We start from the raw sequence: 26,607 nt of genomic DNA, 5'->3' as shown, positions 1-26,607 counted from the left end.
ATGCTGAAGAAGCGTCACAATCCCCTCGCCAAAGCGATAGGGATAAGCGAGGTCTATCATTGTGGTACACCGGACTTGATCGCATAGCACACTGTCAAAATGGCCGTCGCCCCTGAACCCCCACAGCCGGAATTCGACCGCAATTGCATATACCATGTGACATAAGCTTGTGTACAGTATCTGTCATGAGGTGTTTTTTTCACTGACACTATTATTTTTTTCTATTGTAATATACAGAGGTGGCAAACTAGCCAAACAGGAATAATCAGCTTCTGCTGAATAACATGAGATGCTACAGTACATGCCTATATTCTGTGTGTGACTGCGGCTCTATGAAATGAAATCTGAAAATGTAAATATGAAATGCATTACTAATGTGCAGCATTATGTGTATAAGGTGTGCTACAATATTTTCTGGCGTAACATATGGAAAGGGCACTACTGCATGGTCTAATGCAGTGGTTCTCAAACTCGGTCCTCAGGACCCCACACAGTGCATGTTTTCCAGGTAAGTTCACAGGTGTACTGTATTAATTACTCACTGACACATTTTAAAAGGTCCATACATTAGGTGGAGCTAATTATTTCACTTGTGATTCTGTGAGACCTGCAAAACATGCACTGTGTGGGGTCCTGAGGACTGAGTTTGAGAACCTGTGGTCTAATGTAAATAAAGATCAATGTGGTGGGGTGTAATGTGAATAAGGGGCAATACTGTTAGGAGTAATGTGGTACTATCATATGATGTACTGTAACAAGAATAAGAGACACTACTGCATGATATAATGTGAATAAAGTTGCAGTACTGTGTTGTGTCATTTCATCTGGGGGTATTATTGTGTTACCATGCCCCTTCCCAGCAAGAACTTGCACTGTTTTGGGCTGGCACTAAATGTGCACATTGTTTCTACAGTATTTAAATTATAGGGGGTAGGAGCGCCAAAATGGGTGATGGTGCTGGGAAAGGGGTGCAGGGTTATAGGCTGAACTAGCATCTGTGCAAGAGGGCATCAGCCGAAATGTAGCCTAGGGCATCATGTTGGTTAGGGACGGCTCTGGTAATACGGTACAGTACAGTACTTTGCATTCCATAGAGATACTGTTTGCACACAGGTTTTACATGAATCATTGGCAATGCTGCAGGAGTGTCTCATTAGGCAATCTAAAATATACCACGACTATGGGTGGAGTTACAGTAGGTAAGTTCTGTCACAATAAGCTGTCGTGCGTCTCAGACGTCGTGCGTTCCACGCATTCAGCAATGCCCGCTGAGGATTCCCAATTTCATGTGTGAAAGTACAGCAAGCAGCGCCCTGACCCCTCCCCATTGGTGTTGGTTTATGCCTTAGGGGACACAGACGCTCGCATTTGTAAAGCACAGTCTTTCCCATCGTCTCCCCCTACCCCCATCGCCCTTCCCCCCTGGGAGCCTACAATACTGTTTTGCTCACTCAGAATACACTCAATTCTACTCATTGCCGCTGGGTAGTGGCATTTAGCGTAAAGAATCGCTCCTGCAGATCTACTCTGATTTATGTGAAACATGTGTGCATCCTTCCATTGGATGCACAGTATTAGAGACAAAAAAAAAATATTAAAGTGAATGTCACGGGAACACATAAACAAAAAAAAAAGGCTGGCACTTCCTTCCCATTGGTGATGGTTTATGCTGTAGGGGACTCGGACGCTCATATAATTGCATTTCAAAGCCACGGTATTTCCCATCGTCTCCCCCTACCCCCATCGCCCTTCCCCCCTGGGAGCCTGCACATATCATGCAGTGGACAGGGAGGGAATTCAGGTCCTGTGCAATACACGAACGCTGAAAATCTACAGTACTGTTTTGCTCAACTCATTGCCGCTGTGTAGTTGCATTTAGCGTAAAGAATCGCTCCTGCAGATCTACTCTGATTTATATGTAACTTGTGTGCACCCTTCCATAAACTGTCTTACAATGAAAATAACATAATACAGTATATTATTACAATATAAAAAAATAAATAAAAAAAACTTCCGGTCTCGAACCCTGGACCCCCAGCGTGGGAGGTGGGAGCCTTCATCGCTAGCCCACGACGCCCGCTGAGGATTCCCAATTTCATGTGTGAAAGTACAGCAAGCAGCGCCCTGCCCCCTCCCCATTGGTGTTGGTTTATGCCTTAGGGGACACGGACGCTCGCATTTGTAAAACACAGTCTTTCCCATTGTCTCCCCCTACCCCCATCGCCCTTCCCCCCTGGGAGCCTACAATACTGTTTTGCTCACTCAGAATACACTCATTTCTACTCATTGCCGCTGGGTAGTGGCATTTAGCGTAAAGAATCGCTCCTGCAGATCTACTCTGATTTATGTGAAACTTGTGTGCATCCTTCCATTGGATGCACAGTATTAGAGACAAAAAAAAATATTAAAGTGAATGTCACGGGAACACATAAACAAAAAAAAAAGGCTGGCACTTCCTTCCCATTGGTGATGGTTTATGCTGTAGGGGACTCGGACGCTCATATAATTGCATTTCAAAGCCACGGTATATCCCATCGCCTCCCCCTACCCCCATCGCCCTTCCCCCCTGGGAGCCTGCACAGATCATGCAGTGGACAGGGAGGGAATTCAGGTCCTGTGCAATACACGAACGCTGAAAATCTACAGTACTGTTTTGCTCAACTCATTGCCGCTGTGTAGTTGCATTTAGCGTAAAGAATCGCTCCTGCAGATCTACTCTGATTTATATGTAACTTGTGTGCACCCTTCCATTGACTGTCTTACAATGAAAATAACATAATACAGTATATTATTACAATAAACAAAACAAAAACATCCGGTCTCGAACCCTGGACCCCCAGCGTGGGAGGTGGGAGCCTTCATCGCTAGCCCACGACGCCCGCTGAGGATTCCCAATTTCATGTGTGAAAGTACAGCAAGCAGCGCCCTGCCCCCTCCCCATTGGTGTTGGTTTATGCCTTAGGGGACACAGACGCTCGCATTTGTAAAGCACAGTCTTTCCCATCGTCTCCCACTAGCCCATACCCATTATGCCTTAGGGAACTCAGAAGCTCATTTACTGTACATGTATTTTAAAAGCACGGTGTTTATACATTGTATTGTGTGTTTATACTTTGTACAGTATTGTACACTCTTCCTTTTACACAATCACTGTAGTTGCGTCTCCATACAGTACAGTAGGTCACCATCTTTTTCCACCGCCTCCCGTTACGCCTACAGTATTGACATTACAGTCGTCACTGACCAATTGCCAGAGCTGTAGATCAATCCGCCGCTATACTGTACGATCGAAAGTACTGGATTAGTGGAGCATTAGCCACCCAGTGGTGGAGATGTGTAATGCATGCTGAGTATCTAGATCGCCTCAACGCGTCTGCCTGTGATTAAACTCAGCTATCGCCCTAGCGTGGCTAAACGGCCGTCTAGCTGGAGAATCGGTCAAGATGAAGGTGGCTACATCTGTAGTAAGGATACAAAATCGAGAGAGTGGCTCATAGAACCCTTCTTTTTACTATTTTGGAAAGGTGGATTATTGGCCAAAGAAGAAACACAAAGTATTTCTTTGTGGTGTTTATAATACAAAAAAAGGAAACAGATTTGCTTTTTCTTCCCTTTCTAGAATTTAAAAAAAACAAATACTTTTTTGACCATCTGGTTTAAAAAAAAAAATTACTTGTTAGAATGTGTAAAATGACTAATAGTAATCATTTCATAAAATACAAAGTCTTCTGGAAAAAAAGAAGGTAGAATTTGTATGGGTACAGCAAAAAAATCAGTGATATTGGTGTTGGAATGTGACAAAGGCTGACATCAGAAAATGGCCTTAGCACAAGGATGAGAAAACCCTCAGGCTCGGATGGGTTAATACCATTTGAGACTGCCATATGACTCATGACCAAGCACACAGGACTGTATTTTCTTACAGTGTACATACGGCACGTAGCAATGCATAGCTAGAATATTCTGGCATCCCAAAAAAATACAATGGTCTTTTTAAAATATCATAACAAAAGACCAAATCTAAATGCCTAATTAATATGTTGTTGTTCTTTGCAATTTACAGTACTTCTAGTTAGTGGGCAGCAAAGAAAGGAGAGGGTATAAGGTAGATGAATCGCAGGCTGCAGGTAGTTTAAGATGTAACCTGTGGAAATCAAATAACTGTTTTCAGTTTCTAGATTGTACTAGAAAAATGTAAGAATGTGATTAGTTACTATGGGTTACAGCAGTTACTCCTGCATTAGTTTTCATAAATGTACCCAATGGATTTCTGTGAAATCACAAGGACAGTTTTAATTACAAAGAATAAGAAATGATAAGCCAGAAGAGAAAATTAACAGTTGAGGATATCTTGCAAGAAACACTAATGGGCCCTACACACTGGCAGATAACACTTAACGATATGAACGTTCAAATCATTCAGTGTGTAGGCACCAACAATGAACGATGTGCGGCCCCGCGCACGTTCATCGTTGGTACTCCGTCACTTATGCATGCAGGCCAATATGGACAATCTCGTCCATATTAGCATGCACTGCTATGGAGCCGGGTGACGGGGGGATGTGAAGAAATGTCACTTCCCCCGTCACCTCTCCCCCCGCCTCTGAGTTGCCCTCTGGCTGTATCGGCCATCGGGCAGCTTGGCGGCGGGTCAACAAGTGTGTAGGGCCCATAAGTTATTGAAGGTTTTGGTTTGCATAATAAAAGGGCAATGAGTGCTATGTGTTATACTCATTCACATATCTTAGAGACTGTTGCTCTAGATAATGTTAAATAAGCAAATAACTAAAATGATTAAAAGATATGATCACTCACAGTGGGTACATTTTTTTTAATATAAATTGATTGGATATCAGTTAAAATTTGAGTTAAAAATAAAATGTTTCTACAAATTTATGGACAGAAACTACTTACATTAAAAAATATAAAAGGCTTTTTCACATAACTGTCTACAATGTCAGACTCTACAAGTAAATTTCCTCTATTGTTTCTGGTCCTGCCCATTATTACTGTATGTCAATTTTGGCTTTCAGTTCGAAAAGTCTTTCTGGATCATTTAGTAAATTATATTCCATTCTCAGCAGAATGGGCTATATTTTGGATGATACTGACTACACAAAGGACTGCTAAGGGATATAGGAAACTGCTTTTATCCATTAGTGCTGCTGCCCGAAAAATGATATAGCAGAATTGGATTTCAACTTCTCTACCCTCCTTGCTAATGTTTCAGTATAAATGATTCCATGTTTTAATATGGACTGGATAGAAACTTTTTTAAATAAGGAGTACTTAACATCAATTTTTTTAATAAATGTGAAAACTATATTTCCATTCTACCTGGGGAATTTCAGCAAATAAATGAAGATTCTTTGAAAAATACCACATGGAATGAACAAAGCAGAGTTTGGGGAGATCTCCCCTTTAATATGCAATAGTTATTTTTGATTGCAGTCTCCTTTTTGGCACTGAGACGTTTGGGATTATATTTTATTGTGCTGTGGAACTTTCCCCACCACCCTCTTTGATTTGGTGTTTTGACATTCATACTGACACTGATACTGTTAGCAGGGGTGGATTGGGATGGAAAACCAGCGCAAGAAATTTATGGAAGCAGCCCTAATGGCCCCCACAGGAAAAACACACACATTGACCCCACACAGAAAACAATAAAATAAATTGGACCCCACGGGGAAAAAATAAATACAATAAATGTATAAGACAGCTTTTGGTATTACAATTTGTTTTAAATTTCCACTGCAGTTTGGAAGGCCCAGTCACAGTAAAAGGTTTTATAATTCTTGGCTATAATAGCTATATATTAATTTATTTATTCACATGTAGCAATAGCATATATTGCACTTTCTTTCAAAGTTGGGTAGGGGCAGATTGGGGTGGTCCTTAAAAAAAATTGTAGAAGTGGCATCACATGGGCAGCACTAGAGGTATAACATGTAACCATGGTGACAGCACCACCCCTCACATGTCAACAAACAAAATAGGCCCCACATGTGCATCGGCCCACCGGGTATCTCCCTTGAGCCACTATCCGGCCCTGGCTGTATTGTTTGTACATGATCATTTATTCTAATAATTTCTGATATGTGACTACCTGTGTTTTTGTTTACTATGACTATAGGTAGACTTATAATATTAAATGTCTTTTTTTAATTTCTATCTTTATGAGATAATTAGATTTTTATGTATATGCGTACTTTCATGGATATGTGACATCTTCATTGCCTATTGGATTGCATGTCATTGATACGTGTGCTGTAGTGCATTACAAAATAAAACTTGTTTGGAAAAAATCTGCTGAGAGGCTCTGTTAGGAGACCAAGAAAGCAAAAGTCACTCTTTTTTGCTTCTTTATTTACACCATTACTGCTAGAAGTACCAATGTCATTCTCAAATACTGAGAAACTTCAGTCAAGTGTGGAAAAAAAATATGATTCTGATTATTATTACTATTATTATTATTATTATTATTATTATTATTAGTAGTAGTAGTAGTAGTAGTAGTAGTAGTAGTAGTAGTAGTAGTAGTATTCATTATTAGTAGTATATCTAATCAGTTAGATTTTAGAAAAAATCAAAGATAAAAAAAAAACAAGAAATTATCTGGGAAAATAAAGCAATCATGTTCTCTTCTCACCAGGTCCTTCTTGCCCCATCTTCTCCACTCAAATCTAGTCATCTCCCCTTCACCTTTTTCCAATTTCCCCTATCCTTCCTGCTAACGCTGACTTCCTTCACACCAGTTTCTGTAGATGAAGTCATGGCCCTTCTTTGATCCTAAACCCCTTCCACCTCTCCCTTTCGATCCTATCTGCCCCCCCTACTCACTCTCTACCATTGTCTTTTCCTATTTTGTCCAGCTATTCATCCTTTCTCTTTTGTCAGACCCCATCCTGTCTAATATTAGGCATGACCCTGTCTCTCCCATTGTAAAAAAGCCCATACTTCTACTATATAGAAAAAGAAAAAAAAAATATATATAGAGAGAGAGTGAGAGTGAGAGAGTGAGTGAGATAGGGAGAGAGAGAGAGAGAGAGAGAGAGAGATTGGAGTTAGGCAGCACTCAGTAGTCTTTCATTTGCAGTGAAAGCTTATATTTTATTCAACAAACGGGCAGCTCTCCAAAACATATGTCGCATAAATTATAAGCTTTCACTGCTAATTAAAGACTCCTGAGTGCAGACTTCCTCCCATCTCTATACACGGGTCCAGTACCTAAGGATGGCCCTGGAGCAAGCTGTATGGATTGATGAGTGCCGGGGTACAATAAACTATATATATATATATATATATATATATATAGTCACCAATCTGTACCAATCTGCTGGATTTCAGATTTGGATAAAATATACCCACAACCAGTCCCATGGCCATCTACAACAAACTTTGGCATGCAGCCAATTTCCATCTGCAGATGCATAGGTATTACGGGACCCTGTGTTCATATGTCATACATTCTGCAATGGATCCAATTATGACAAAATTATGACATTGCCAAAAGCAAGGAAGAACTTTAGCATTTATATCAGATACAGTATTTCTAGAATGTTAAAATTCCCTAATAAGCACTGTAGATCTACATTACAGTATGTTAAAGTTTTCCCACTACACACAAATCATATTCCTGAAATGGGATGTAGTTAGTATTCCGACACTCATGATGTCAGTGGACAGAAGACCGGCGCTGGAATCCCGACACTGCTCAAAATACGGGAACCAAAATCATGACGGCAAACATCCTGAATGTAAGTATCAGAGTGAGGTTTGGGTTAGGCAGCGGAAGGAGAGAGTTTAGAGTTAGGCTGCTGGATGGGAGGGTTAGGGTAAGGATTAGGTTTATGTTCCTTATGAAGAACTGGTGGGATTCACACTGTCAGGATGATGGTGTTGTTATTCTGACAGCCAGCATCCTGAACACCAGTATTCCATATCACACCCTCCCGTAATATATAAAGAAATGTACTTGCAAATCCCTGCTTTAAACATTTGTGCTGCCTTTGGGTATAATATGTACATGTTAATTAAACTAACATTTTGACAATAATATCTAATATCTATTCTATATCTATAATATCTATACTGTGTATATATATATATATATATATATATATATCTAGAGAGAGAGAGAGCAAAGGCTGTGTAATATTAGCTAGACTATATACATGAAACAACAGTGTTTATATTTAAATTAGTCCCTATGCTTTTTTCCCTCTGCAGCAGATTGCCACATGAAGGCGCTGCTTCATTTAACAGAACAGAGTCTGATACCCACCTGGGAAGGACCCATTTCCAATTCCTAGATGAGACACAGCATTGGACCCTACACACCGCAATCTCGACCCGGCAACATGCCATCCGGGGGCGGGGATGGAGCTTGCATCAGGGGCGGGTGTGGAGGCAGTGCTGGGAGATGACATCATCTCCGCGCCGCCTCTCCCTATGTAGTGAATGGGTCCTGGGCCGCATCGACTTGTGTAACCCGTTCACACTAGCCTGACCCGGTAATTACCCGGGAATAACCCTTCTTATAAGCTGGGTTTAATTACCGGGCTAGGCAACCCAGAAGTTCGTTCATGGCCCCTTTCACAACACACAGCGACACGTGTCAACCCGGCAATATACTGTACCAGGTCGAAATCGGGTTATTTGTGCCGTGTGAAAGGGGTATGCTGACTGACAGCAGGGCAGGTATACTTTACTAAAATGTGTGGATTCATACAAATGGGAAAGACCAAATTAGTTTTATGATCTCTATTGGATCACATTAGGAAATGGTCTTAAAACTGCATTAGAAACATTTTTCCCTAGGTGGCCCCTTTCAGACACAATTGGTGGAAGGTGAGTGGAAAAACAAATCACAAGCAGCAATCAGTACATTACCCCCCTCTTTACCTCTACAATCCTTTAAATACAAATTGAATTTGCTGATTCTGTGTTACAGACTGGTAAAGATCCAGTTTGTAGGGCAGCTATAATATGTGTGAAAATTCTAACTATGGTACTTCCCAAGGCCACCTGAAAGTACACTCACTAGTAGCCCAATGGTGCTATCACTTTGCTCCTGAATCAGTGATACAGTAGAAGATGCATAGATATGTTTCTTGATGAACACAATGGGGTAAATTTACTAAGATGGGAGTTCTATTTAAGATGGCATGTTGCCCCTAGCAACAAATCAAATTCAAGATATTTTCTTCTAGAAGGTGATAGATAAATGAAAAGTAGATTCTGATTGATTACTATGGGCAACATCCCATCTTAAATAGAACTCCCTTCTTAGTAAATGTACCCCACTGTGTGAAGAGTGCAATGACAAGCAAACAGAGAAGATGCAGGAATGGATAGAAAGTGGCCTTACTCTTGAATGTAAACTCCAGCAACTCTCATCCACTGTAGTGACTTACCATAAAGAGAGATTGAGATGGAAGTCTGAAGGTCTTTGTGCATGCCGGCGGCACCACATCTCAGACCACATTCTTAGTTCACATCATGAGAGAAAACATCCAGAATCAGAGTCCAGTTTACTAATAATAATAAACCTGCTTTATCTGGATAATTGGGATTTGAAGGAACATAGACATACAACAGCATATTTGTCATCCAAAAAGAGCTTGAACTGGCTTTTGTTGGCTAAGCGAATATCACATCACAAAGAAGAACTGATTTTCTATTCCAAAATAAGGGAGCCCTATACCTTTAAGTTGAGCACTTTAAAGCATGTTTTACCATTGTATACCTGAAGACATTTAGCGTCTTGCATGAACTCCTTCCTGTAAGGAAAATAACCCTGTGGTCTGCCACAGCTCATTTGGCAATGTATTTAACAGCAATTAAGTCTTTTATATTGTAGTTAGTGATGGTACAGGTTAATCCATTTGAGCAATGATATGTGATGATTTATTTACTAGAATCCAATTAACAGAAAATAGATATGAATAATAAAAATGTGAATATGTTTGGTATTCTTTCAATCACTACATTCTTTAAGGTCACATGAGTACTGCCAGTAAGCAAGGAAAAATCAATTCAGTTAGTATCATACATATAAAATGTGTATGAATAGATAGATAGATAGATAGATAGATAGATAGATAGATAGATAGATAGATAGATAGATAGATAGATAGATCGATCACTAATTAATTTTCATAATAGGTGAGGACATTGTCTTCTGGCAGTCAGCAGCGTAACATTTTTGATGTATTAGTAAGTGATAGATTATTACACCATGCTAAACATCAAATACTTTTGAGACACCAATGGCACTCATTAAAAAGTAATGTTTTTTTTACTTTTTTCCTCATATAATGACAAATTGTTCCTGGCTTTCAATTTGCTGAAGGTTATTTAAGGGTGTGAATTTCCACAATAGGGACACAGGGATTCCTAACATGGTAGTAGAGACATTGGGGGGTCATTCCGAGTTGATCGCTCACTAGCTGTTTGAGCAGCCGTGCGAACGCATTGCCGCTGCCCACAGAGGAGTGTATTTTAGCCTTGCAAGTGTGCGATAGCATGTGCAGCCGAGCTGTGCAAAAACATTTTGTGGAGTTTCTGAGTAGCTCTGAACTTACTCAGCCCTTGCGATCATTTCAGCCTGTCCAGTCCTGGAATTGACGTCAGACACCCACCCTGCAAACGCTTGGATATGCCTGCGTTTTTCCAAACACTCTCAGAAAATGGTCACTTGACACCCATAAACAAAAAGAGATTGACCCTTTGTGTACTTAATGTCAGTGGCAGCCCTTGGACTCACAATCAGAACTTTCACCGTGATTCAAAAGACAATATGTATACAAAACATGATACCAAGTGGCGCTACTTTATACACTCAGTGATACAAAAATCTTACACATTATTGTTGTAAGGGAATCTATGTTCTTTTCAGATTCACAAATACACTTCAAACAAAAAGGTTGTCACAACTTTATCTTTAGATGATCAATCCTGGAAATGGAAATGAACACAGAACACAGTGCAATCCTGTTGTTAGCGTAAGTGGGTTTTTATTTGTTACTGGTCTCACTCACATGGAGGAACAGATAAAAGGCATGTAGATATCATATATCTGGGTGTAAGACAATCCACTTCTTTCTCCGTTAGGCACTTTAAAAGATAGAATAATAATAGTGCAATACTGCCTGTCTCTATAATTAAAATCATTTTTAATAAAACACACTCACAAACATTAATTGAAAATAGGCATATAAAACAAATGGTGTGCTGGAGAACCCTCCAGGAAAAACAGGATACCGCCAACAGTAGGCTGAGAGTATAGTCACCAAAGTCCCAGTTACACTGGTGTCCCCTCACTGGTCACGGCATCCGGCTCCTGGGTCCTCAAGACAGCATAGAACGTCCTCTGCTTGAGCGCTTTCGGATAGAGATCCTTCTTCTGAAGCATCAGGATTTTCAATTTATGTTCAATTCAATTATGATTTGGGTGAGGCGTGTTTAAATGAATGAATTGAAATGTAAATTGCAGTGTAAAAATAAAGTTGTCAAACATATGTGGGTTACATCCAAAGCAGCCAGTATTTACCCTGTACAGAAAAAAACGACATCAGATGTACCCCCCTAGAAGCATTAGAGCTGGCGGAAAGGCGGAGGAGTGGCTTCCACTGGAAGCACTATCTGCCTGTCGCAGTCCAGACTGTCTGTCCAGCATGCGATTAGCAGATAGTGCTTTCAATGGGAGGCAATCACAAGACCGTCTGTTGGGATCCCGGCGGTCACAATGCTGACGCCAGCATACCGTCAGGCAGTGAAATGCCGCTGCCAGAATACTGGCGCCACAGGCTTTTCTCCATTTATGGGTGTCCATGACACCCATAGAGGAAGACTATAACCTGTGGGGAGAGCAGCGAGCCACCGTGCCTGCAGCATGGATAGCACAACAAGCCCACAGGGAGCTTTCTAGCACTCACCCCACTGCCGGTATACTGGTTGCTGGGTTCCCATGTCGGGATCCCGACAGTGGGATCCCAGCCGTCAGTAAAACATATGTATTCCCTTCCAATGGGAATCCACTGAAATTACTGGGGGGTTCAGGTGTTGGTGTATTTTTGTTGGTTTACAGCCCTGCAGTCCCTAGGAAAAATCTACCACTGCTTATGAAACAACCTGCTGCATTTTTTTTAGTTTGTTTAATATAATCTACAAGTCAAGAAGTTGCTACAAAGGTAAACAGTAAACTACTAGAGGTTAAAAGGAAAGTTTAGGTTGGCAAACACTGGAAAATAATGTAGATTTCCAAGTTATAAAAAATGTTTTTTTATATGTAGATCATTTTAAAGGCATATGCTTTTAATAGCAAAACACCCCATATCTGATTATTATAAGCATTCATTATTTAAATTCCATTCTTACACGTGCCAGGAAGCAATCTACTGCTTAGTTAACACCTGTTATACAAACTGCCAAACATGGAAAAGGAAGTGTGATGCTCTTTTGCTGGATCCCCAGTTGGCAACTTGCACAGAGATACTGGCACCCTGAATCAAAAAGGCTACCTTTTCAATTGCAGACAAACAGTGGTAGTTGCTCGATCATTCCTGGAGAAAATGATATACAGTTTCAGGTGCTAGAAAGGGGGAGGGGTCGCAAACAAACAGCAGACAGAGGAAGGGGGGTGCTTTAACCCCCAGCACACTAAAAATTACCTGTGACAATACCTGACCCTATCTGGTAATAGAATTTCAGAGAAATTGGTCACATGCATTTGCAATGACATGTTTAGCTGCTGGCCGAGTCAAGGCTTCTCCGATATCAGCAGTCCTAACACTACATAATGGCAGTGCCCACATAGGGCCATGTGATTTGTCTACAGTAAGGCCTCATGATAAAGGCTCATACTAAAAACGCATCCAGACAGAGGGCTAACTTAACTGGGAGCCACCCCCAGGATCTCCCATTAGCAGTACAAGGAACAGCATGCCTTCCAAATGCTGCTCCCATTCAATACCTTCTCACACATGCAGACAAACAGTGGTAGTGGTTCAATCATTCCTGGAGAAAATTATATGTCAGGTGCTATAAAGGGGATGGGTCACAAACAAACAGCAGACAGAGAGGGGGGTGCTTCCCTCCCTCCCACCCGGTATTCCCCCAGCACACTAAAAATTACGTTGCGTTTTAGTATGAGTAAGTGGCTGTGTTTGTGTAATTTATCAGCCCAAAGAAATCCACAATGAAAACAAGTTTGGAGTTAACATTTTTACGGAAGCAGCTGCAAATGATTCCCTACAAACTGCAGTTATTGCAGAGTTTAAGTGACCAGGATAAAATGACGTTGTGATACTGTGCAGGAGTGTTGTGAAGAAGAGGATTTTATTGAGCATGTAATTGTCTTTAACAAGTTGACCTTCCACACCAGCCGGAAAGTTAACAAACAGAGCGTTCACCTATGGGGGACTGAGCATCTGAGATCAGCAATGGAGCATGTGTGGCATTCCCCAAATGTTAATGTCTTCTATGCTATGTCCTGTAAAAAACTGTATGGTCCCTTCTTTTTCTGAGAATATAATGGGAGCTTCTTATCTCAATATGCTTATAATCTGTTGATGCCTCAACTGCATAACACAGTGACAACTTAATTTTGCAACAAAATGGAGCACTGCTACACTGGCACCATAAACGTAGAAATTACCTCTACAAAAACACTTCCACATCATTGAATTGGCCTCACATTAGACGGCTCACCAATGTGAAGTCCCAATCTATCAACCTCTGACTATTTTATATGGGGATATGTGAAAGACAAGTGGCGGGATGCAATGCAGTCCGAGATCACCGGAGGTGAGAGAGGTCGGCCAATCTCAGAGTACCGGACCCATCTGACCATTGCAAATCCAAAAGGGATCTGAGTCTGGCTCGGATTTTCCCGCCTGTCTTGGATTCCAAAACAAGACAAAGCTGCATCCTTTTGGATTACATATAAATCACTCCTCGCAATGATCATTTGCTTATCTCCAGTCATGCTGTGCTGTACTGGCTGAACTGGGCTCTTCTGTCAGGATTGTTTATCAGTTGTATCAATCCAGGGGTGCTCTGTCTGCTCTATCAGTCCAGGGGTGCACTGTCTGCTGTATAAGTCCAGGGGTGCCCTGTCTGATGTATCAGTCCAGGGGTGCCCTGTCTGATGTATCAGTCCAGGGGTGCCCTGTCTGCTGTATCAGTATAGGGGTGCCCTGTCTGCTGTATCAGTCCAGGGGTGCCCTGTCTGCTGTATCTGAAAGGACTGATCTGTGCGTCCATCCAGGGGCTCCACCCCAGTGTAAAAGTAAATAATAAAAGCAAAAAGTCTAAAACTATAATATAAATATATATATGATATAAATACCCCAGTGTACTATACAAGTTTAATTATATTTTCATAAGTACTGTGACACTGCCGGTCCGACTGCGGTATATTATTATTTCCTACTCGTACACGTATTGTGCAACACTGTTGGTGAAGGTCAACCACAGTGTTTGATCACTATTTCTGATGCACACACAATACGTGTGATGCTGTGGGTGAAGGTGATACCACAGTAATATATTTTATTTCCTACTCATACACGTATTGTGCAACATTGTTGGTGAAATTAAACTGCAATGTTTGATTTCTATTTCTGACTCACACAGTTCATTTTTTGTACAAATTGTGGTGTGTGCTGTAGAGATGAGCGGGTTCGGTTCCTCGGAATCCGAACCCCCCCGAACTTCAGCCTTTTTACACGGGTCCGAGGCAGACTCGAATCTTCCCGCCTTGCTCGGCTAACCCGAGCGCGCCCGAACGTCATCATCCCGCTGTCGGATTCTCACGAGGCTCGTATTCTATCGCGAGACTCGGATTCTATATAAGGAGCCGCGCGTCGCCGCCATTTTCACACGTGCATTGAGATTGATAGGGAGAGGACGTGGCTGGCGTCCTCTCCGTTAGAATAGATAGAGACACTTGAGTTGATTAAAAACTTAGTAATTTTGGGGAGCATTAGGAGTACTCAGAGTGCAGAGTTTTGCTGATAGTTACTAGTGACTGACCACCACCAGTTTTATTTATTATTTAATATAATCCGTTCTCTGCCTGAAAAAAAACGATACACAGTCACATACCATATCTGTGCTCAGCCTCAGTGTGCTGCATGATAATATCATCTATGTATATCTGACTGTGCTGAGTGCTCACTGCTCACACAGCTGAATTGTGGGGGAGACTGGGGTGCAGTTATAGCGGGAGTACAGTGCACACTTTTGCTGCCAGTGTGACTGACCAGTGACCACCAGTATTTTGTCTGCCTGAAAAAGTTAAACACTCCTGTGGTGTTTTTTTTTTTATTCTATAAACGCATTCTGCTGACAGTGTCCAGCAGGTCCGTCATTCATTATATTATATAAATATTTACCTGCAGTAGTGTTATATTTTTTTTGTTCATCTCTATCATCTTTATCATCTCTATATTAGCAGACGCAGTACGGTAGTCCACGGCTGTGGCTACCTCTGTGTCGTCAGTGCTCGTCCATAATTGTATACCTACCTGTGGTGGGGGTTTTTTTTCTATCTTCTTCATACTAGTAGTTTAGGAGTCTGCTGACAGTGTCCAGCAGGTCCGTCATTATATTATATATACCTGCAGTAGTGATATATATATATTTTTTATATCATTATCATCTCTATACTAGCAGACGCAGTACGGTAGTCCACGGCTGTAGCTACCTCTGTGTCGTCAGTGCTCGTCCATAATTGTATACCTACCTGTGGTGGGTTTTTTTTTCTATCTTCTTCATACTAGTAGTTTAGGAGTCTGCTGACAGTGTCCAGCAGGTCCGTCATTATATTATATATACCTGCAGTAGTGATATATATATATTTTTTATATCATTATCATCTCTATACTAGCAGACGCAGTACGGTAGTCCACGGCTGTGGCTACCTCTGTGTCGTCAGTGCTCGTCCATAATTGTATACCTACCTGTCGTGGGTTTTTTTTTTCTATCTTCTTCATACTAGTAGTTTAGGAGTCTGCTGACAGTGTCCAGCAGGTCCGTCATTATATTATATATACCTGCAGTAGTGATATATATATATTTTTTATATCATTATTATCATCTCTATACTAGCAGACGCAGTACGGTAGTCCACGGCTGTAGCTACCTCTGTGTCGTCAGTGCTCGTCCATAATTGTATACCTACCTGTGGTGGGGGTTTTTTTTTTTCTATCTTCTTCATACTAGTTGTTTAGGAGTCTGCTGACAGTGTCCAGCAGGTCTGTAATTATATTATATATACCTGCAGTAGTGATATATATATATTTTTTATATCATTATCATCTTTATACTAGCAGACGCAGTACGGTAGTCCACGGCTGTAGCTACCTCTGTGTCGTCAGTCACTCGTCATCCATAAGTATACTAGTATCCATCCATCTCCATTGTTTACCTGAGGTGCCTTTTAGTTGTGCCTATTAAAATATGGAGAACAAAAATGTTGAGGTTCCAAAAACAGGGAAAGATCAAGATCCACTTCCACCTCATGCTGAAGCTGCTGCCACTAGTCATGGCCGAGACGATGAAATTCCATCAACGTCGTCTGCCAAGGCCGATGCCCAATGTCATAGTACAGAGCATGTAAAATCCAAAACACAAAATATCAGTAAAAAAAGGACTCAAAAATCTAAAATAAAATCGTCGGAGGAGAAGCGTAAACTTGCCAATATGCCATTTACCACACGGAGTGGCAAGGAACGGCTGAGGCCCTGGCCTATGTTCATGGCTAGTGGTTCAGCTTCACATGAGGATGGAAGCACTCAGCCTCTCGCTAGAAAAATTAAAAGACTTAAGCTGGCAAAAGCACAGCAAAGAACTGTGCGCTCTTCGAAATCACAAATCCACAAGGAGAGTCCAATTGTGTCGGTTGCGATGCCTGACCTTCCCAACACTGGACGTGAAGAGCATGCGCCTTCCACCATTTGCACGCCCCCTGCAAGTGCTGGAAGGAGCACCCGCAGTCCAGTTCCTGATGGTCAGATTGAAGATGTCAGTGTTGAAGTAAAAGCGGATAACTGAGGCCTTGGCATCCTGGGCGGTGAGAAACGTGGTTCCGGTATCCATCATTACTGCAGAGCCAACTATAGACTTGATTGAGGTACTGTGTCCCCGGTACCAAATACCATCTAGGTTCCATTTCTCTAGGCAGGCGATACCGAAAATGTACACAGACCTCAGAAAAAGACTCACCAGTGTCCTAAAAAATGCAGTTGTACCCAATGTCCACTTAACCACGGACATGTGGACAAGTGGAGCAGGGCAGACTCAGGACTATATGACTGTGACAGCCCACTGGGTAGATGTATTGACTCCCGCCGCAAGAACAGCAGCGGCGGCACCAGTAGCAGCATCTCGCAAACGCCAACTCTTTCCTAGGCAGGCTACGCTTTGTATCACCGCTTTCCAGAATACGCACACAGCTGAAAACCTCTTACGGCAACTGAGGAAGATCATCGCAGAATGGCTTACCCCAATTGGACTCTCCTGTGGATTTGTGGCATCGGACAACGCCAGCAATATTGTGTGTGCATTAAATATGGGCAAATTCCAGCACGTCCCATGTTTTGCACATACCTTGAATTTGGTGGTGCAGAATTATTTAAAAAACGAGAGGGGCGTGCAAGAGATGCTGTCGGTGGCCAGAAGAATTGCGGGACACTTTCGGCGTACAGGCACCACGTACAGAAGACTGGAGCAACACCAAAAACGCCTGAACCTGCCCTGCCATCATCTGAAGCAAGAAGTGGTAACGATGTGGAATTCAACCCTCTATATGCTTCAGAGGTTGGAGGAGCAGCAAAAGGCCATTCAAGCCTATACAACTGAGCACGATATAGGAGGTGGAATGCACCTGTCTCAAGCGCAGTGGAGAATGATTTCAACGTTGTGCAAGGTTCTGCAACCTTTTGAACTTGCCACACGTGAAGTCAGTTCAGACACTGCCAGCCTGAGTCAGGTCATTCCCCTCATCAGGCTTTTGCAGAAGAAGCTGGAGACATTGAAGGAGGAGCTAACACTGAGCGATTCCGCTAGGCATGTGGGACTTGTGGATGGAGCCCGTAATTCGCTTAACAAGGATTCACGGGTGGTCAATCTGTTGAAATCAGAGCACTACATTTTGGCCACCGTTCTCGATCCTAGATTTAAAACCTACCTTGGATATCTCTTTCCGGCAGACACAAGTCTGCAGGGGTTCAAAGAACTGCTGGTGAGAAAATTGTCAAGTCAAGCGGAACGCGACCTGTCAACATCTCCTCCTTCACATTCTCCCGCAACTGGGGGTGCGAGGAAAAGGCTCAGAATTCCGAGCCCACCCGCTGGCGGTGATGCAGGGCAGTCTGGAGCGACTGCTGATGCTGACATCTGGTCCGGACTGAAGGACCTGCCAACGATTACGGACATGTCGTCTACTGTCACTGCATATGATTCTCTCACCATTGAAAGAATGGTGGAGGATTATATGAGTGACCGCATCCAAGTAGGCACGTCAGACAGTCCGTACGTATACTGGCAGGAAAAAGAGGCAATTTGGAGGCCCTTGCACAAACTGGCTTTATTCTACCTAAGTTGCCCTCCCACAAGTGTATACTCCGAAAGAGTGTTTAGTGCCGCCACTCACCTTGTCAGCAATCGGCGTACGAGGTTACTTCCAGAAAATGTGGAGAAGATGATGTTCATTAAAAAGAATTATAATAAATTCCTCCATGGAGACATTCACCAGCAGCAATTGCCTCCACAAGGTACACAGGGAGCTGTGATGGTGGATTCCAGTGGGGACAAATTGATAATCTGTGAGGAGGGGGATGTACACGGTGATAAATCGGAGGATGATGATGAGGTGGACATCTTGCCTCTGTAGAGCCAGTTTGTGCAAGGAGAGATTAATTGCTTCTTTTTTGGTGGGGGTCCAAACCAACCCGTCATTTCAGTCACAGTCATGTGGCAGACCCTGTCACTGAAATGATGGGTTGGTTAAAGTGTGCATGTCCTGTTTATACAACATAAGGGTGGGTGGGAGGGCCCAAGGACAATTCCATCTTGCACCTCTTTTTTCTTTCATTTTTCTTTGCGTCATGTGCTGTTTGGGGAGTGTTTTTTGGAAGGGCCATCCTGCGTGACACTGCAGTGCCACTCCTAGATGGGCCAGGTGTTTGTGTCGGCCACTAGGGTCACTTATCTTAGTCACACAGCTACCTCATTGCGCCTCTTTTTTTTCTTCTTTGCGTCATGTGCTATTTGGGGAGTATTTTTTGGAAGGGCCATCCGGCCTGACACTGCAGTGCCACTCCTAGATGGGCCAGGTGTTTGTGTCGGCCACTAGGGTCACTTAGCTTACTCACACAGCTACCTCATTGCGCCTCTTTTTTTCTTTGCGTCATGTGCTATTTGGGGAGTGTTTTTTGGAAGGGCCATCCTGCGTGACACTGCAGTGCCACTCCTAGATGGGCCAGGTGTTTGTGTCGGCCACTAGGGTCACTTATCTTAGTCACACAGCTACCTCATTGCGACTCTTTTTTTTCTTCTTTGCATCATGTGCTGTTTGGGGAGTATTTTTTGGAAGGGCCATCCGGCCTGACACTGCAGTGCCACTCCTAGATGGGCCAGGTGTTTGTGTTGGCCACTAGGGTCGCTTAGCTTACTCACACAGCTACCTCATTGCGCCTCTTTTTTTCTTTGCGTCATGTGCTGTTTGGGGAGTGTTTTTTGGAAGGGCCATCCTGCGTGACACTGCAGTGCCACTCCTAGATGGGCCAGGTGTTTGTGTCGGCCACTTGGGTCGCTGAGCTTAGTCATCCAGCGACCTCGGTGCAAATTTTAGGACTAAAAATAATATTGTGAGGTGTGAGGTGTTCAGAATGGACTGAAAATGAGTGGAAATTATGGTTATTGAGGTTAATAATACTTTGGGATCAAAATGACCCCCAAATTCTATGATTTAAGCTGTTTTTTAGGGTTTTTTGAAAAAAAAACACCCGAATCCAAAACACACCCGAATCTGACAAAAAAAAATTCGGTGAGGTTTTGCCAAAACGCGTTCGAACCCAAAACACGGCCACGGAACCGAACCCAAAACCAAAACACAAAACCCGAAAAATTTCCGGTGCACATCTCTAGTGTGCTGCTGTACCCCACTTAATTTGTGTTTGTGGATAGATATGGAGGATGAACATTTGAGTGAAGAGCAGGAACCACATACTAATGGTGCAGGTGCTGCCACCAATCATAACGATACAAGTCCGTCAGCGTCACCTACTAAGGCAAATGTCCAAGGGCATAGAGGGCTTAAGTCAGGGTATGTAAAATCATTTAATTTTACAGTGGTAAAGAAAAAACATCAAAAGTAAAGTTAGCTGCAGAGGCAGCAAGACAAACTGTGCATTCAGAATAAGAACCATTAGACATTCTTGATGAATGTTTAGGAGTATCCATATCAGCTATGTGTGAGACTGACATTTGTCACACTGCCTCATAGAGATACATCATACAAACACATGTGAAGAGCAGTACAAGTAAAGATGGTGATGAAGAGGACATAACAGAAATTGAGGATTCATGTGTGGAAGTGGAACAGTACTATGGGGGTCATTCCGAATTGATTGTAGCTGTGCTAAATTTAGAACAGCTACAATCAGGCACTCAGACATGCGGGGGGATGACCAGCACAGGGCTAGCCCGCCGCGCATGTCAGTGCCACCCCCCGCAGAAGTGCAAAAGCATCGTACAGCGGCAATACTTTTGCATTTTAGGAGTAGCTCCCGGCCAGTGCAGCTCCTGCGGCTGGCTGGGAGAACCTCTTCACTGCCCGGGTCGCAGCGGCTGCATGTGACGTCACGCAGCCGCTGCGGCCCACCCCGCCCAACGGTCCGGTCATGCCTGCGTTGGCCGGACCGCCCCCCCCCCCCCCCCCCCCCCCAAATGGCAGCTTAATGCCGCCGTCCAGCCCCCTCCCGCCCATCGACCACCTATGCCTGTCAATCAGGTAGAGGCGATCGCTAGGCAATGACGGCATTCGGCTGTCTGGCATGCGCCGGTGCCCTGTGGCACTGGTGCATGCGCAGTACTGACCCAATTGCATAGCTGCAAGGAACTGCAGCGTGCGATCGGGTCAGAATGATCCCCTATGTTATTTTTGTGTAAGTGTCACAGCCGGTAGAATTTGTGAGTCCTTTGGATGTGTGCTAGCAGTAGAAGTGCATGCCTCTGCGAGGAGAAAACGAGGAGGACGAATGTAGTTTCTTCTCATATGCCTTTATTAACGAAAAGACATATAAGAGCAGATATTTAAAGAACAAAGATGAAGAATTCCAAAAGATTAGGATGCAGCGTATTCATGGGCAGAGTGATTGAAAGAGTCCGTATAATAAATGATTGTCTGATATGGCTAGTGAATACTGAAGAGTTTGTACATTGGATAGTTAATTGTCATGACTGAAGAACACTGAAGGAGTTTTGCAGAATGGATGATTATTAAACGTGACTGAAGAACACTGAAGGTGTTTTGCAGAATTGAAGATTATTAGAACTGCTGGGAAATCCTCTATGGATGGAACTCCAAGAGACACTGGGGCTCATTCAGACCTGATTGCTGCTCTGCGTTTGTGCACAGCGGGAGATCTGGTCTGAACTGCGCATTCGCCGCAGTGCGCATGTGCAATCCAGAGACACGATCGGCATCTCAGCCCAGCGATCACCTCTGCCTGATTGACAGGCAGAGGTGTTTGCTGGGTGGGAGGGGTGGGCCGTCTGCGTTCAGCCACCGTTTCGGGGGTGAGGTCTGGGCAACGCAGGCGTGCCCAGACTGTGCAACATGGCGTGGTGGCTGCATGATGTCACATGCAGCCGCTGCGACCCAGGACGTCATGAAAAGTCGCCTACCAGTGCAGGTAGGGACTTACTTGCTGGTTGCAATAGCATCGCCGCCGTGCGATGCTATCGCACCCGTGCGGCGGGGGAACGGCCAGACATGCAGGGCGGACTAGCCCTGTGCTTGGCATCCCCCCACATGCCAGGGTGGCTGATCGTAACCATGCAAAATTTTGCACAGCTACGATCATGTCTGAATTAGCCCCACTGTCCTAAGTTGCAGGGGCCAGGGTAACCACAGCAGCAAACGACAGTTGAGGTGAGAATTCTGTGGAGCTGAAAATCCAATGGACACTCAAAGGCACACAGGTGGACCTGTTGGAGCGCAGAGCTAAGCCAACTGTACTGGGACAGAAACATAAAGCACTGACAAGGTTTGAAACCGGACTGCCCCCTTTTACCAGAGGGCTCAGCTTGTGATTGGTTGGAAGAGACCAGAGACCAAATCCCATTGGCATAATATGAATTGGTCTCCAACATGGCGGCCCTCAGTACTGCAGACACGCCAGAGAAGGGGATCTTGCTCAGGCAGCCTCTCTGTACAGTGCTCCAGAGCATGGGATCTTACACAGGCAGCTTCCCTGCACAGTGCTACAGTGACAGCAGGCCGCACAGTCACCAACTCTCTCAGCTGCAGCACACCAGTGGCCCTCACAGACCTCCGCCGCCACAGCTTTAGCCATCTCACAGAGAGACCCCCAGAGACCATCACCGGGGGTGAGTCCCCAGTCCATGAAAGTATGTCAGCTACCTGTGGCTGCAGTTGTTGACCGCGATAAAAAGAAAGCCATTGCGATGCCTGGGCACAAGACATAAAAAACACACCTCCTGGGTGTGGGATTATTTTCACCCCAATTCTGACAATGTATGTGAAATCATCTGCTCCATTTGTGAGGCCAAAGTTAGTAGAGGTAGGAACATTAGCCATCTAGGCACTTCCTCGGTTACGTCATTTGCAGTGAAGACATGACATTTATTGTACAAGATAATAATGTAATTAACACCTCATTATCAACATCCTAGGAGTCATTACTTATCGGAGGTAGTCCTTCTAAAAAAAAATTGGAGGGGGGGGCAAACAAACCAATCATTTCAGCCACAAGTGACACTACCTGCCTCTGGAATGATTGGTTTCTTAAACTGAAAATGGTTTGTTAAATTGTGCATGTCCTATATATTATATACATAATGGTGGGTGAGGGGGCCCAAGAACAATTCCATCTTGCACCTCTTTTCTTTGCATTATGCGCTATTTTGAGCATTGATGACTGTCTTCTTGTGTAGTCCACAAATATTTTTATAGTTTATTAAACTGCCACCCTGTCTGCCACTGCAGTGCCACTCTGTTTCCTAGATGTGCCAGGTTGGAAGTAGAACTGCCACATATTTGTGCCGCCCTCTACTGTCGCTTATTTTAGTCATCCAGCTATCTTGGTGCATTCTTTTGGCCTAAACTGGATGAAAACAATATTGTGAGATGTGAGGTGAACAAACTTGAATGAAAATGTCTGGAAATTCATGTTATTGAGGGTAATAATACTATAGGAACAAAAACAGGCCCAAATTTTGAGATTTAAGCTGGTTTTATAACTAGTTGGAAAAAATACAGATCCAAAACCAAAACTAAAACACGCAAGGGTGGTTTGGGGAAAACCAAATACAGATCCAAAACATGAAGGAGATACAAATCCAAAACCAATACCAAAAGCAAAACATTGGGGTCAGAGCAGATTTCTACTTCTATGACTAAACATCTTCAGCTGTAAGTAACCTTGAAATTTTAATGACAAACTAAGGTAAGCTCTGGGTGATGGGAAAGACCCATTTAAATCGTATATTTATATAAATCGTATAAATCCACTTTGCTTCAAGCACCATAATGTGTTTATAAACATGCCCACTGCTTGGGCAAAATGGGCAGATCCTTTGCGTTAAAAATAGTGCAGTCATGGGTGGTCATTCCGAGTTGTTCGCTCGATAATTTTCTTCGCATCGCAGCAATTTTCCGCTAATTGCGCATGCACAATGTTCGCACTGCGACTGCGCCAAGTAAATTTGCTATGAAGATTGGTATTTTACTCACGGCATTACAAGGTTTTTTCTTCGTTCTGGAGATCGTAGTGTGATTGACAGGAAGTGGGTGTTTCTGGGCGGAAACTGTCCGTTTTATGGGAGTGTGTGAAAAAACGCTACAGTTTCTGGGAAAAACGCGGGAGTGGCTGGAGAAATGGAGGAGTGTCTGGGCGAACGCTGGGTGTGTTTGTGACGTCAAACCAGGAATGACAAGCACTGAACTGATCGCACTGGAAGAGTAAGTCTCGAGCTACTCAGAAACTGCACAGAGAAGTATTTTCACAATATTGCGAATCTTTCGTTCGCAATTTTGATAAGCTAAGATTCACTCCCAGTAGGCGGCGGCTTAGCGTGTGCAATGCTGCTAAAAGCAGCTTGCGAGCGAACAACTCGGAATGAGGGCCATGGTGTGATTGAACACAGTCAGATAAAATTCATTACCCAACTATATTTTCTATTAATCCCTATAAACATGTTTGGGATTGGCCGACTATCTGGACTCATACATGGACAAATGTGAGATCAGTTACGTACATTTAAAATGACCTACAGTATTTACCTCATCTGAATAACAGTGTGTAGGGGAAGCTTACAGTAAGTCAATGATAGATGTAGAAACTTGAATACGGTAAATGCTGGACAGGAGAGTTGTTACTACATTTGCAGGGTGGGTACAACTAAGTTAACGCTTGGTACAGTTCTGTATAGTCTGTAATCATGTATGCTGGCCTATTGTTTGGGTCATAATCTAAAGGCTAAAAAACAATTTTTCAGGAGTATACTATTAAATAGTCTAACAATGTACAGGTATTTATTAAACTTCTTTTATATCCATTTTCTTAACTCTCAAGAGTACAGTAACTTTCAATATTCCCTTAAACATTTGATGGGTGTCCTTTGGCACTCAGATATCATGATATACTGTATGTAATCAGGGTATACAAGCAGTCTTTAAAATGAAAAAGAAAAAATGCTTAATGTACAGAATTTTTCATATGTTGATTGTTAGACATTGCCTAAATATTGCAGACAATCAGTTCTCATCAAAGATGTGGTTGCTTGTAGTATGAAAAAATTATGTTATTGGCAGTCTAACAAATTGGGCTAACTAATACAAATGTCTACCAGTAGAAACAAAAGCAGGGGAATAGCAAGCTACAGCCAAATACTGTGGCTTGAATGGTACAGATGATCTTGTACTGTATATAGGCAGTATGTAACTTCCTGAATTGTTCTGATAACCAGTGGTAGAATAAACAAAGCGCTACACGCAAAATCAACCATTTTCCCATAAATGTATATAGAAAATGTGTCTATAAACAAAAAGTATTTTGCTACATCTTCTAAGTTGGCCACAGATAATAAATGTGAGAACCTGGTTGATGAGACTCCCTGTTCATAAAAGTAACAGGACCGTATGTGCCAATAATAGAAGTTGTGGCTTGACTGTGTGTATGAAACTCATAGTACATAATGCATACACATTGCAGTATATGACTGAAGAGTGCAGATAATAAGTATCCCAGTAAAACAAAGCTCGTATACATGCACCATGCTTTTAATTTATGCTAGTCCAGTCCCTCCAAACAGGCGCATATATGACTTATCGATATACAGTTACAATTAGCATGCCCATAACATGTCCTTATTGTACTTACTGTCTACACAGCCTTTCCAACCCCCAACCCCTCGCAGCCCCATTGTCATAGGTAATTTACAGTATAAGCTGCCTATAATAAAAGCACAGCAAAAAGGAACATGTTCACTAACAAAACAAAAAAAAAACAGGCGGTTAAGTCCTCTTCATTAGTGCAATATTATATACTGATACAAACAGTACAAAGATTACAAAATTGTGGTTCAGAAATGAATTTATTGTACTCTTTTTTTCTCTTGTTTTTTATTTACTATAAACAATATTAGAATACTGTTACAATATATGGAGAATGTTTTTTTCAGACCTGTCTTCTCAATGGTCTTTTCAGATTCCTGTCCGGTATTATGCAGCGGCAACGGTGAATATGAGAAGGGACATTGTGTGTGTAGGAATGGCTGGAAAGGAGCAGAGTGTGATGTTCCAGAGGAGCAGTGTATTGACCCAACCTGCTCTGGCGGCCATGGGACATGTATAATGGGGGTCTGTATCTGTGTACCAGGATATAAAGGAGAAATATGTGAAGAAGGTTTGTTAGAATCATTTCTATATATTTCACATATAAAATAGCATTGTACTGTATTATTATAGTATTTATTGTATACTTGGCCATAAAATGAATTTATTTATTTATTTATTAACAGTTTCTTATATAGCGCAGCAAATTCCGTTGCACTTTACAATTGGAAATAACATTGATATAACAAAACTGGGTAATAACAAACAATCATAGAGGTAGGAAGGCCCTCCTCGCAAGCTTACAATCTTTTAATGTTTTAAGGTAAATAATGTTACATTTGTTTTCTAATATCCAGTACGCTTCCTCATTTGTCTTGGATTAGGGCAACTTGCATGTTAGCAGGCTTTATGAATAAACTTACTTTGTAAAGTAGATCAGCTTTGTCTCACATAATAAATATAACGTATGCATACAGATGTGTCCTTTACATCCTTGCTGCCCTCTCCCCCAC

General features: G+C 42.6%; 1 protein-coding gene across 4 annotated transcripts in view; it reads left to right on the top strand.

Moving 5' to 3' along the window:
- The window catches only part of TENM1 (teneurin transmembrane protein 1), a 1,080,468-nt gene that overhangs the window by 680,202 nt on the left and 373,659 nt on the right, over window positions 1–26,607 (top strand). For all 4 annotated transcript variants that reach the window (XM_063937256.1, XM_063937254.1, XM_063937255.1 and 1 more), the window contains one exon: window positions 25,968–26,165. In XM_063937256.1, coding sequence (XP_063793326.1) covers window positions 25,968–26,165 — 198 coding nt within the window. The remainder of the gene's footprint in view (window positions 1–25,967; window positions 26,166–26,607) is intronic.

The sequence above is a fragment of the Pseudophryne corroboree genome, chromosome 8 (genome assembly GCF_028390025.1).
Source record: "Pseudophryne corroboree isolate aPseCor3 chromosome 8, aPseCor3.hap2, whole genome shotgun sequence".
NCBI lineage: Eukaryota > Metazoa > Chordata > Amphibia > Anura > Myobatrachidae > Pseudophryne > Pseudophryne corroboree.
The sequence above is the reverse complement of the archived record's forward strand: the minus strand, read 5'-3'. Positions and strand labels throughout refer to the sequence as shown.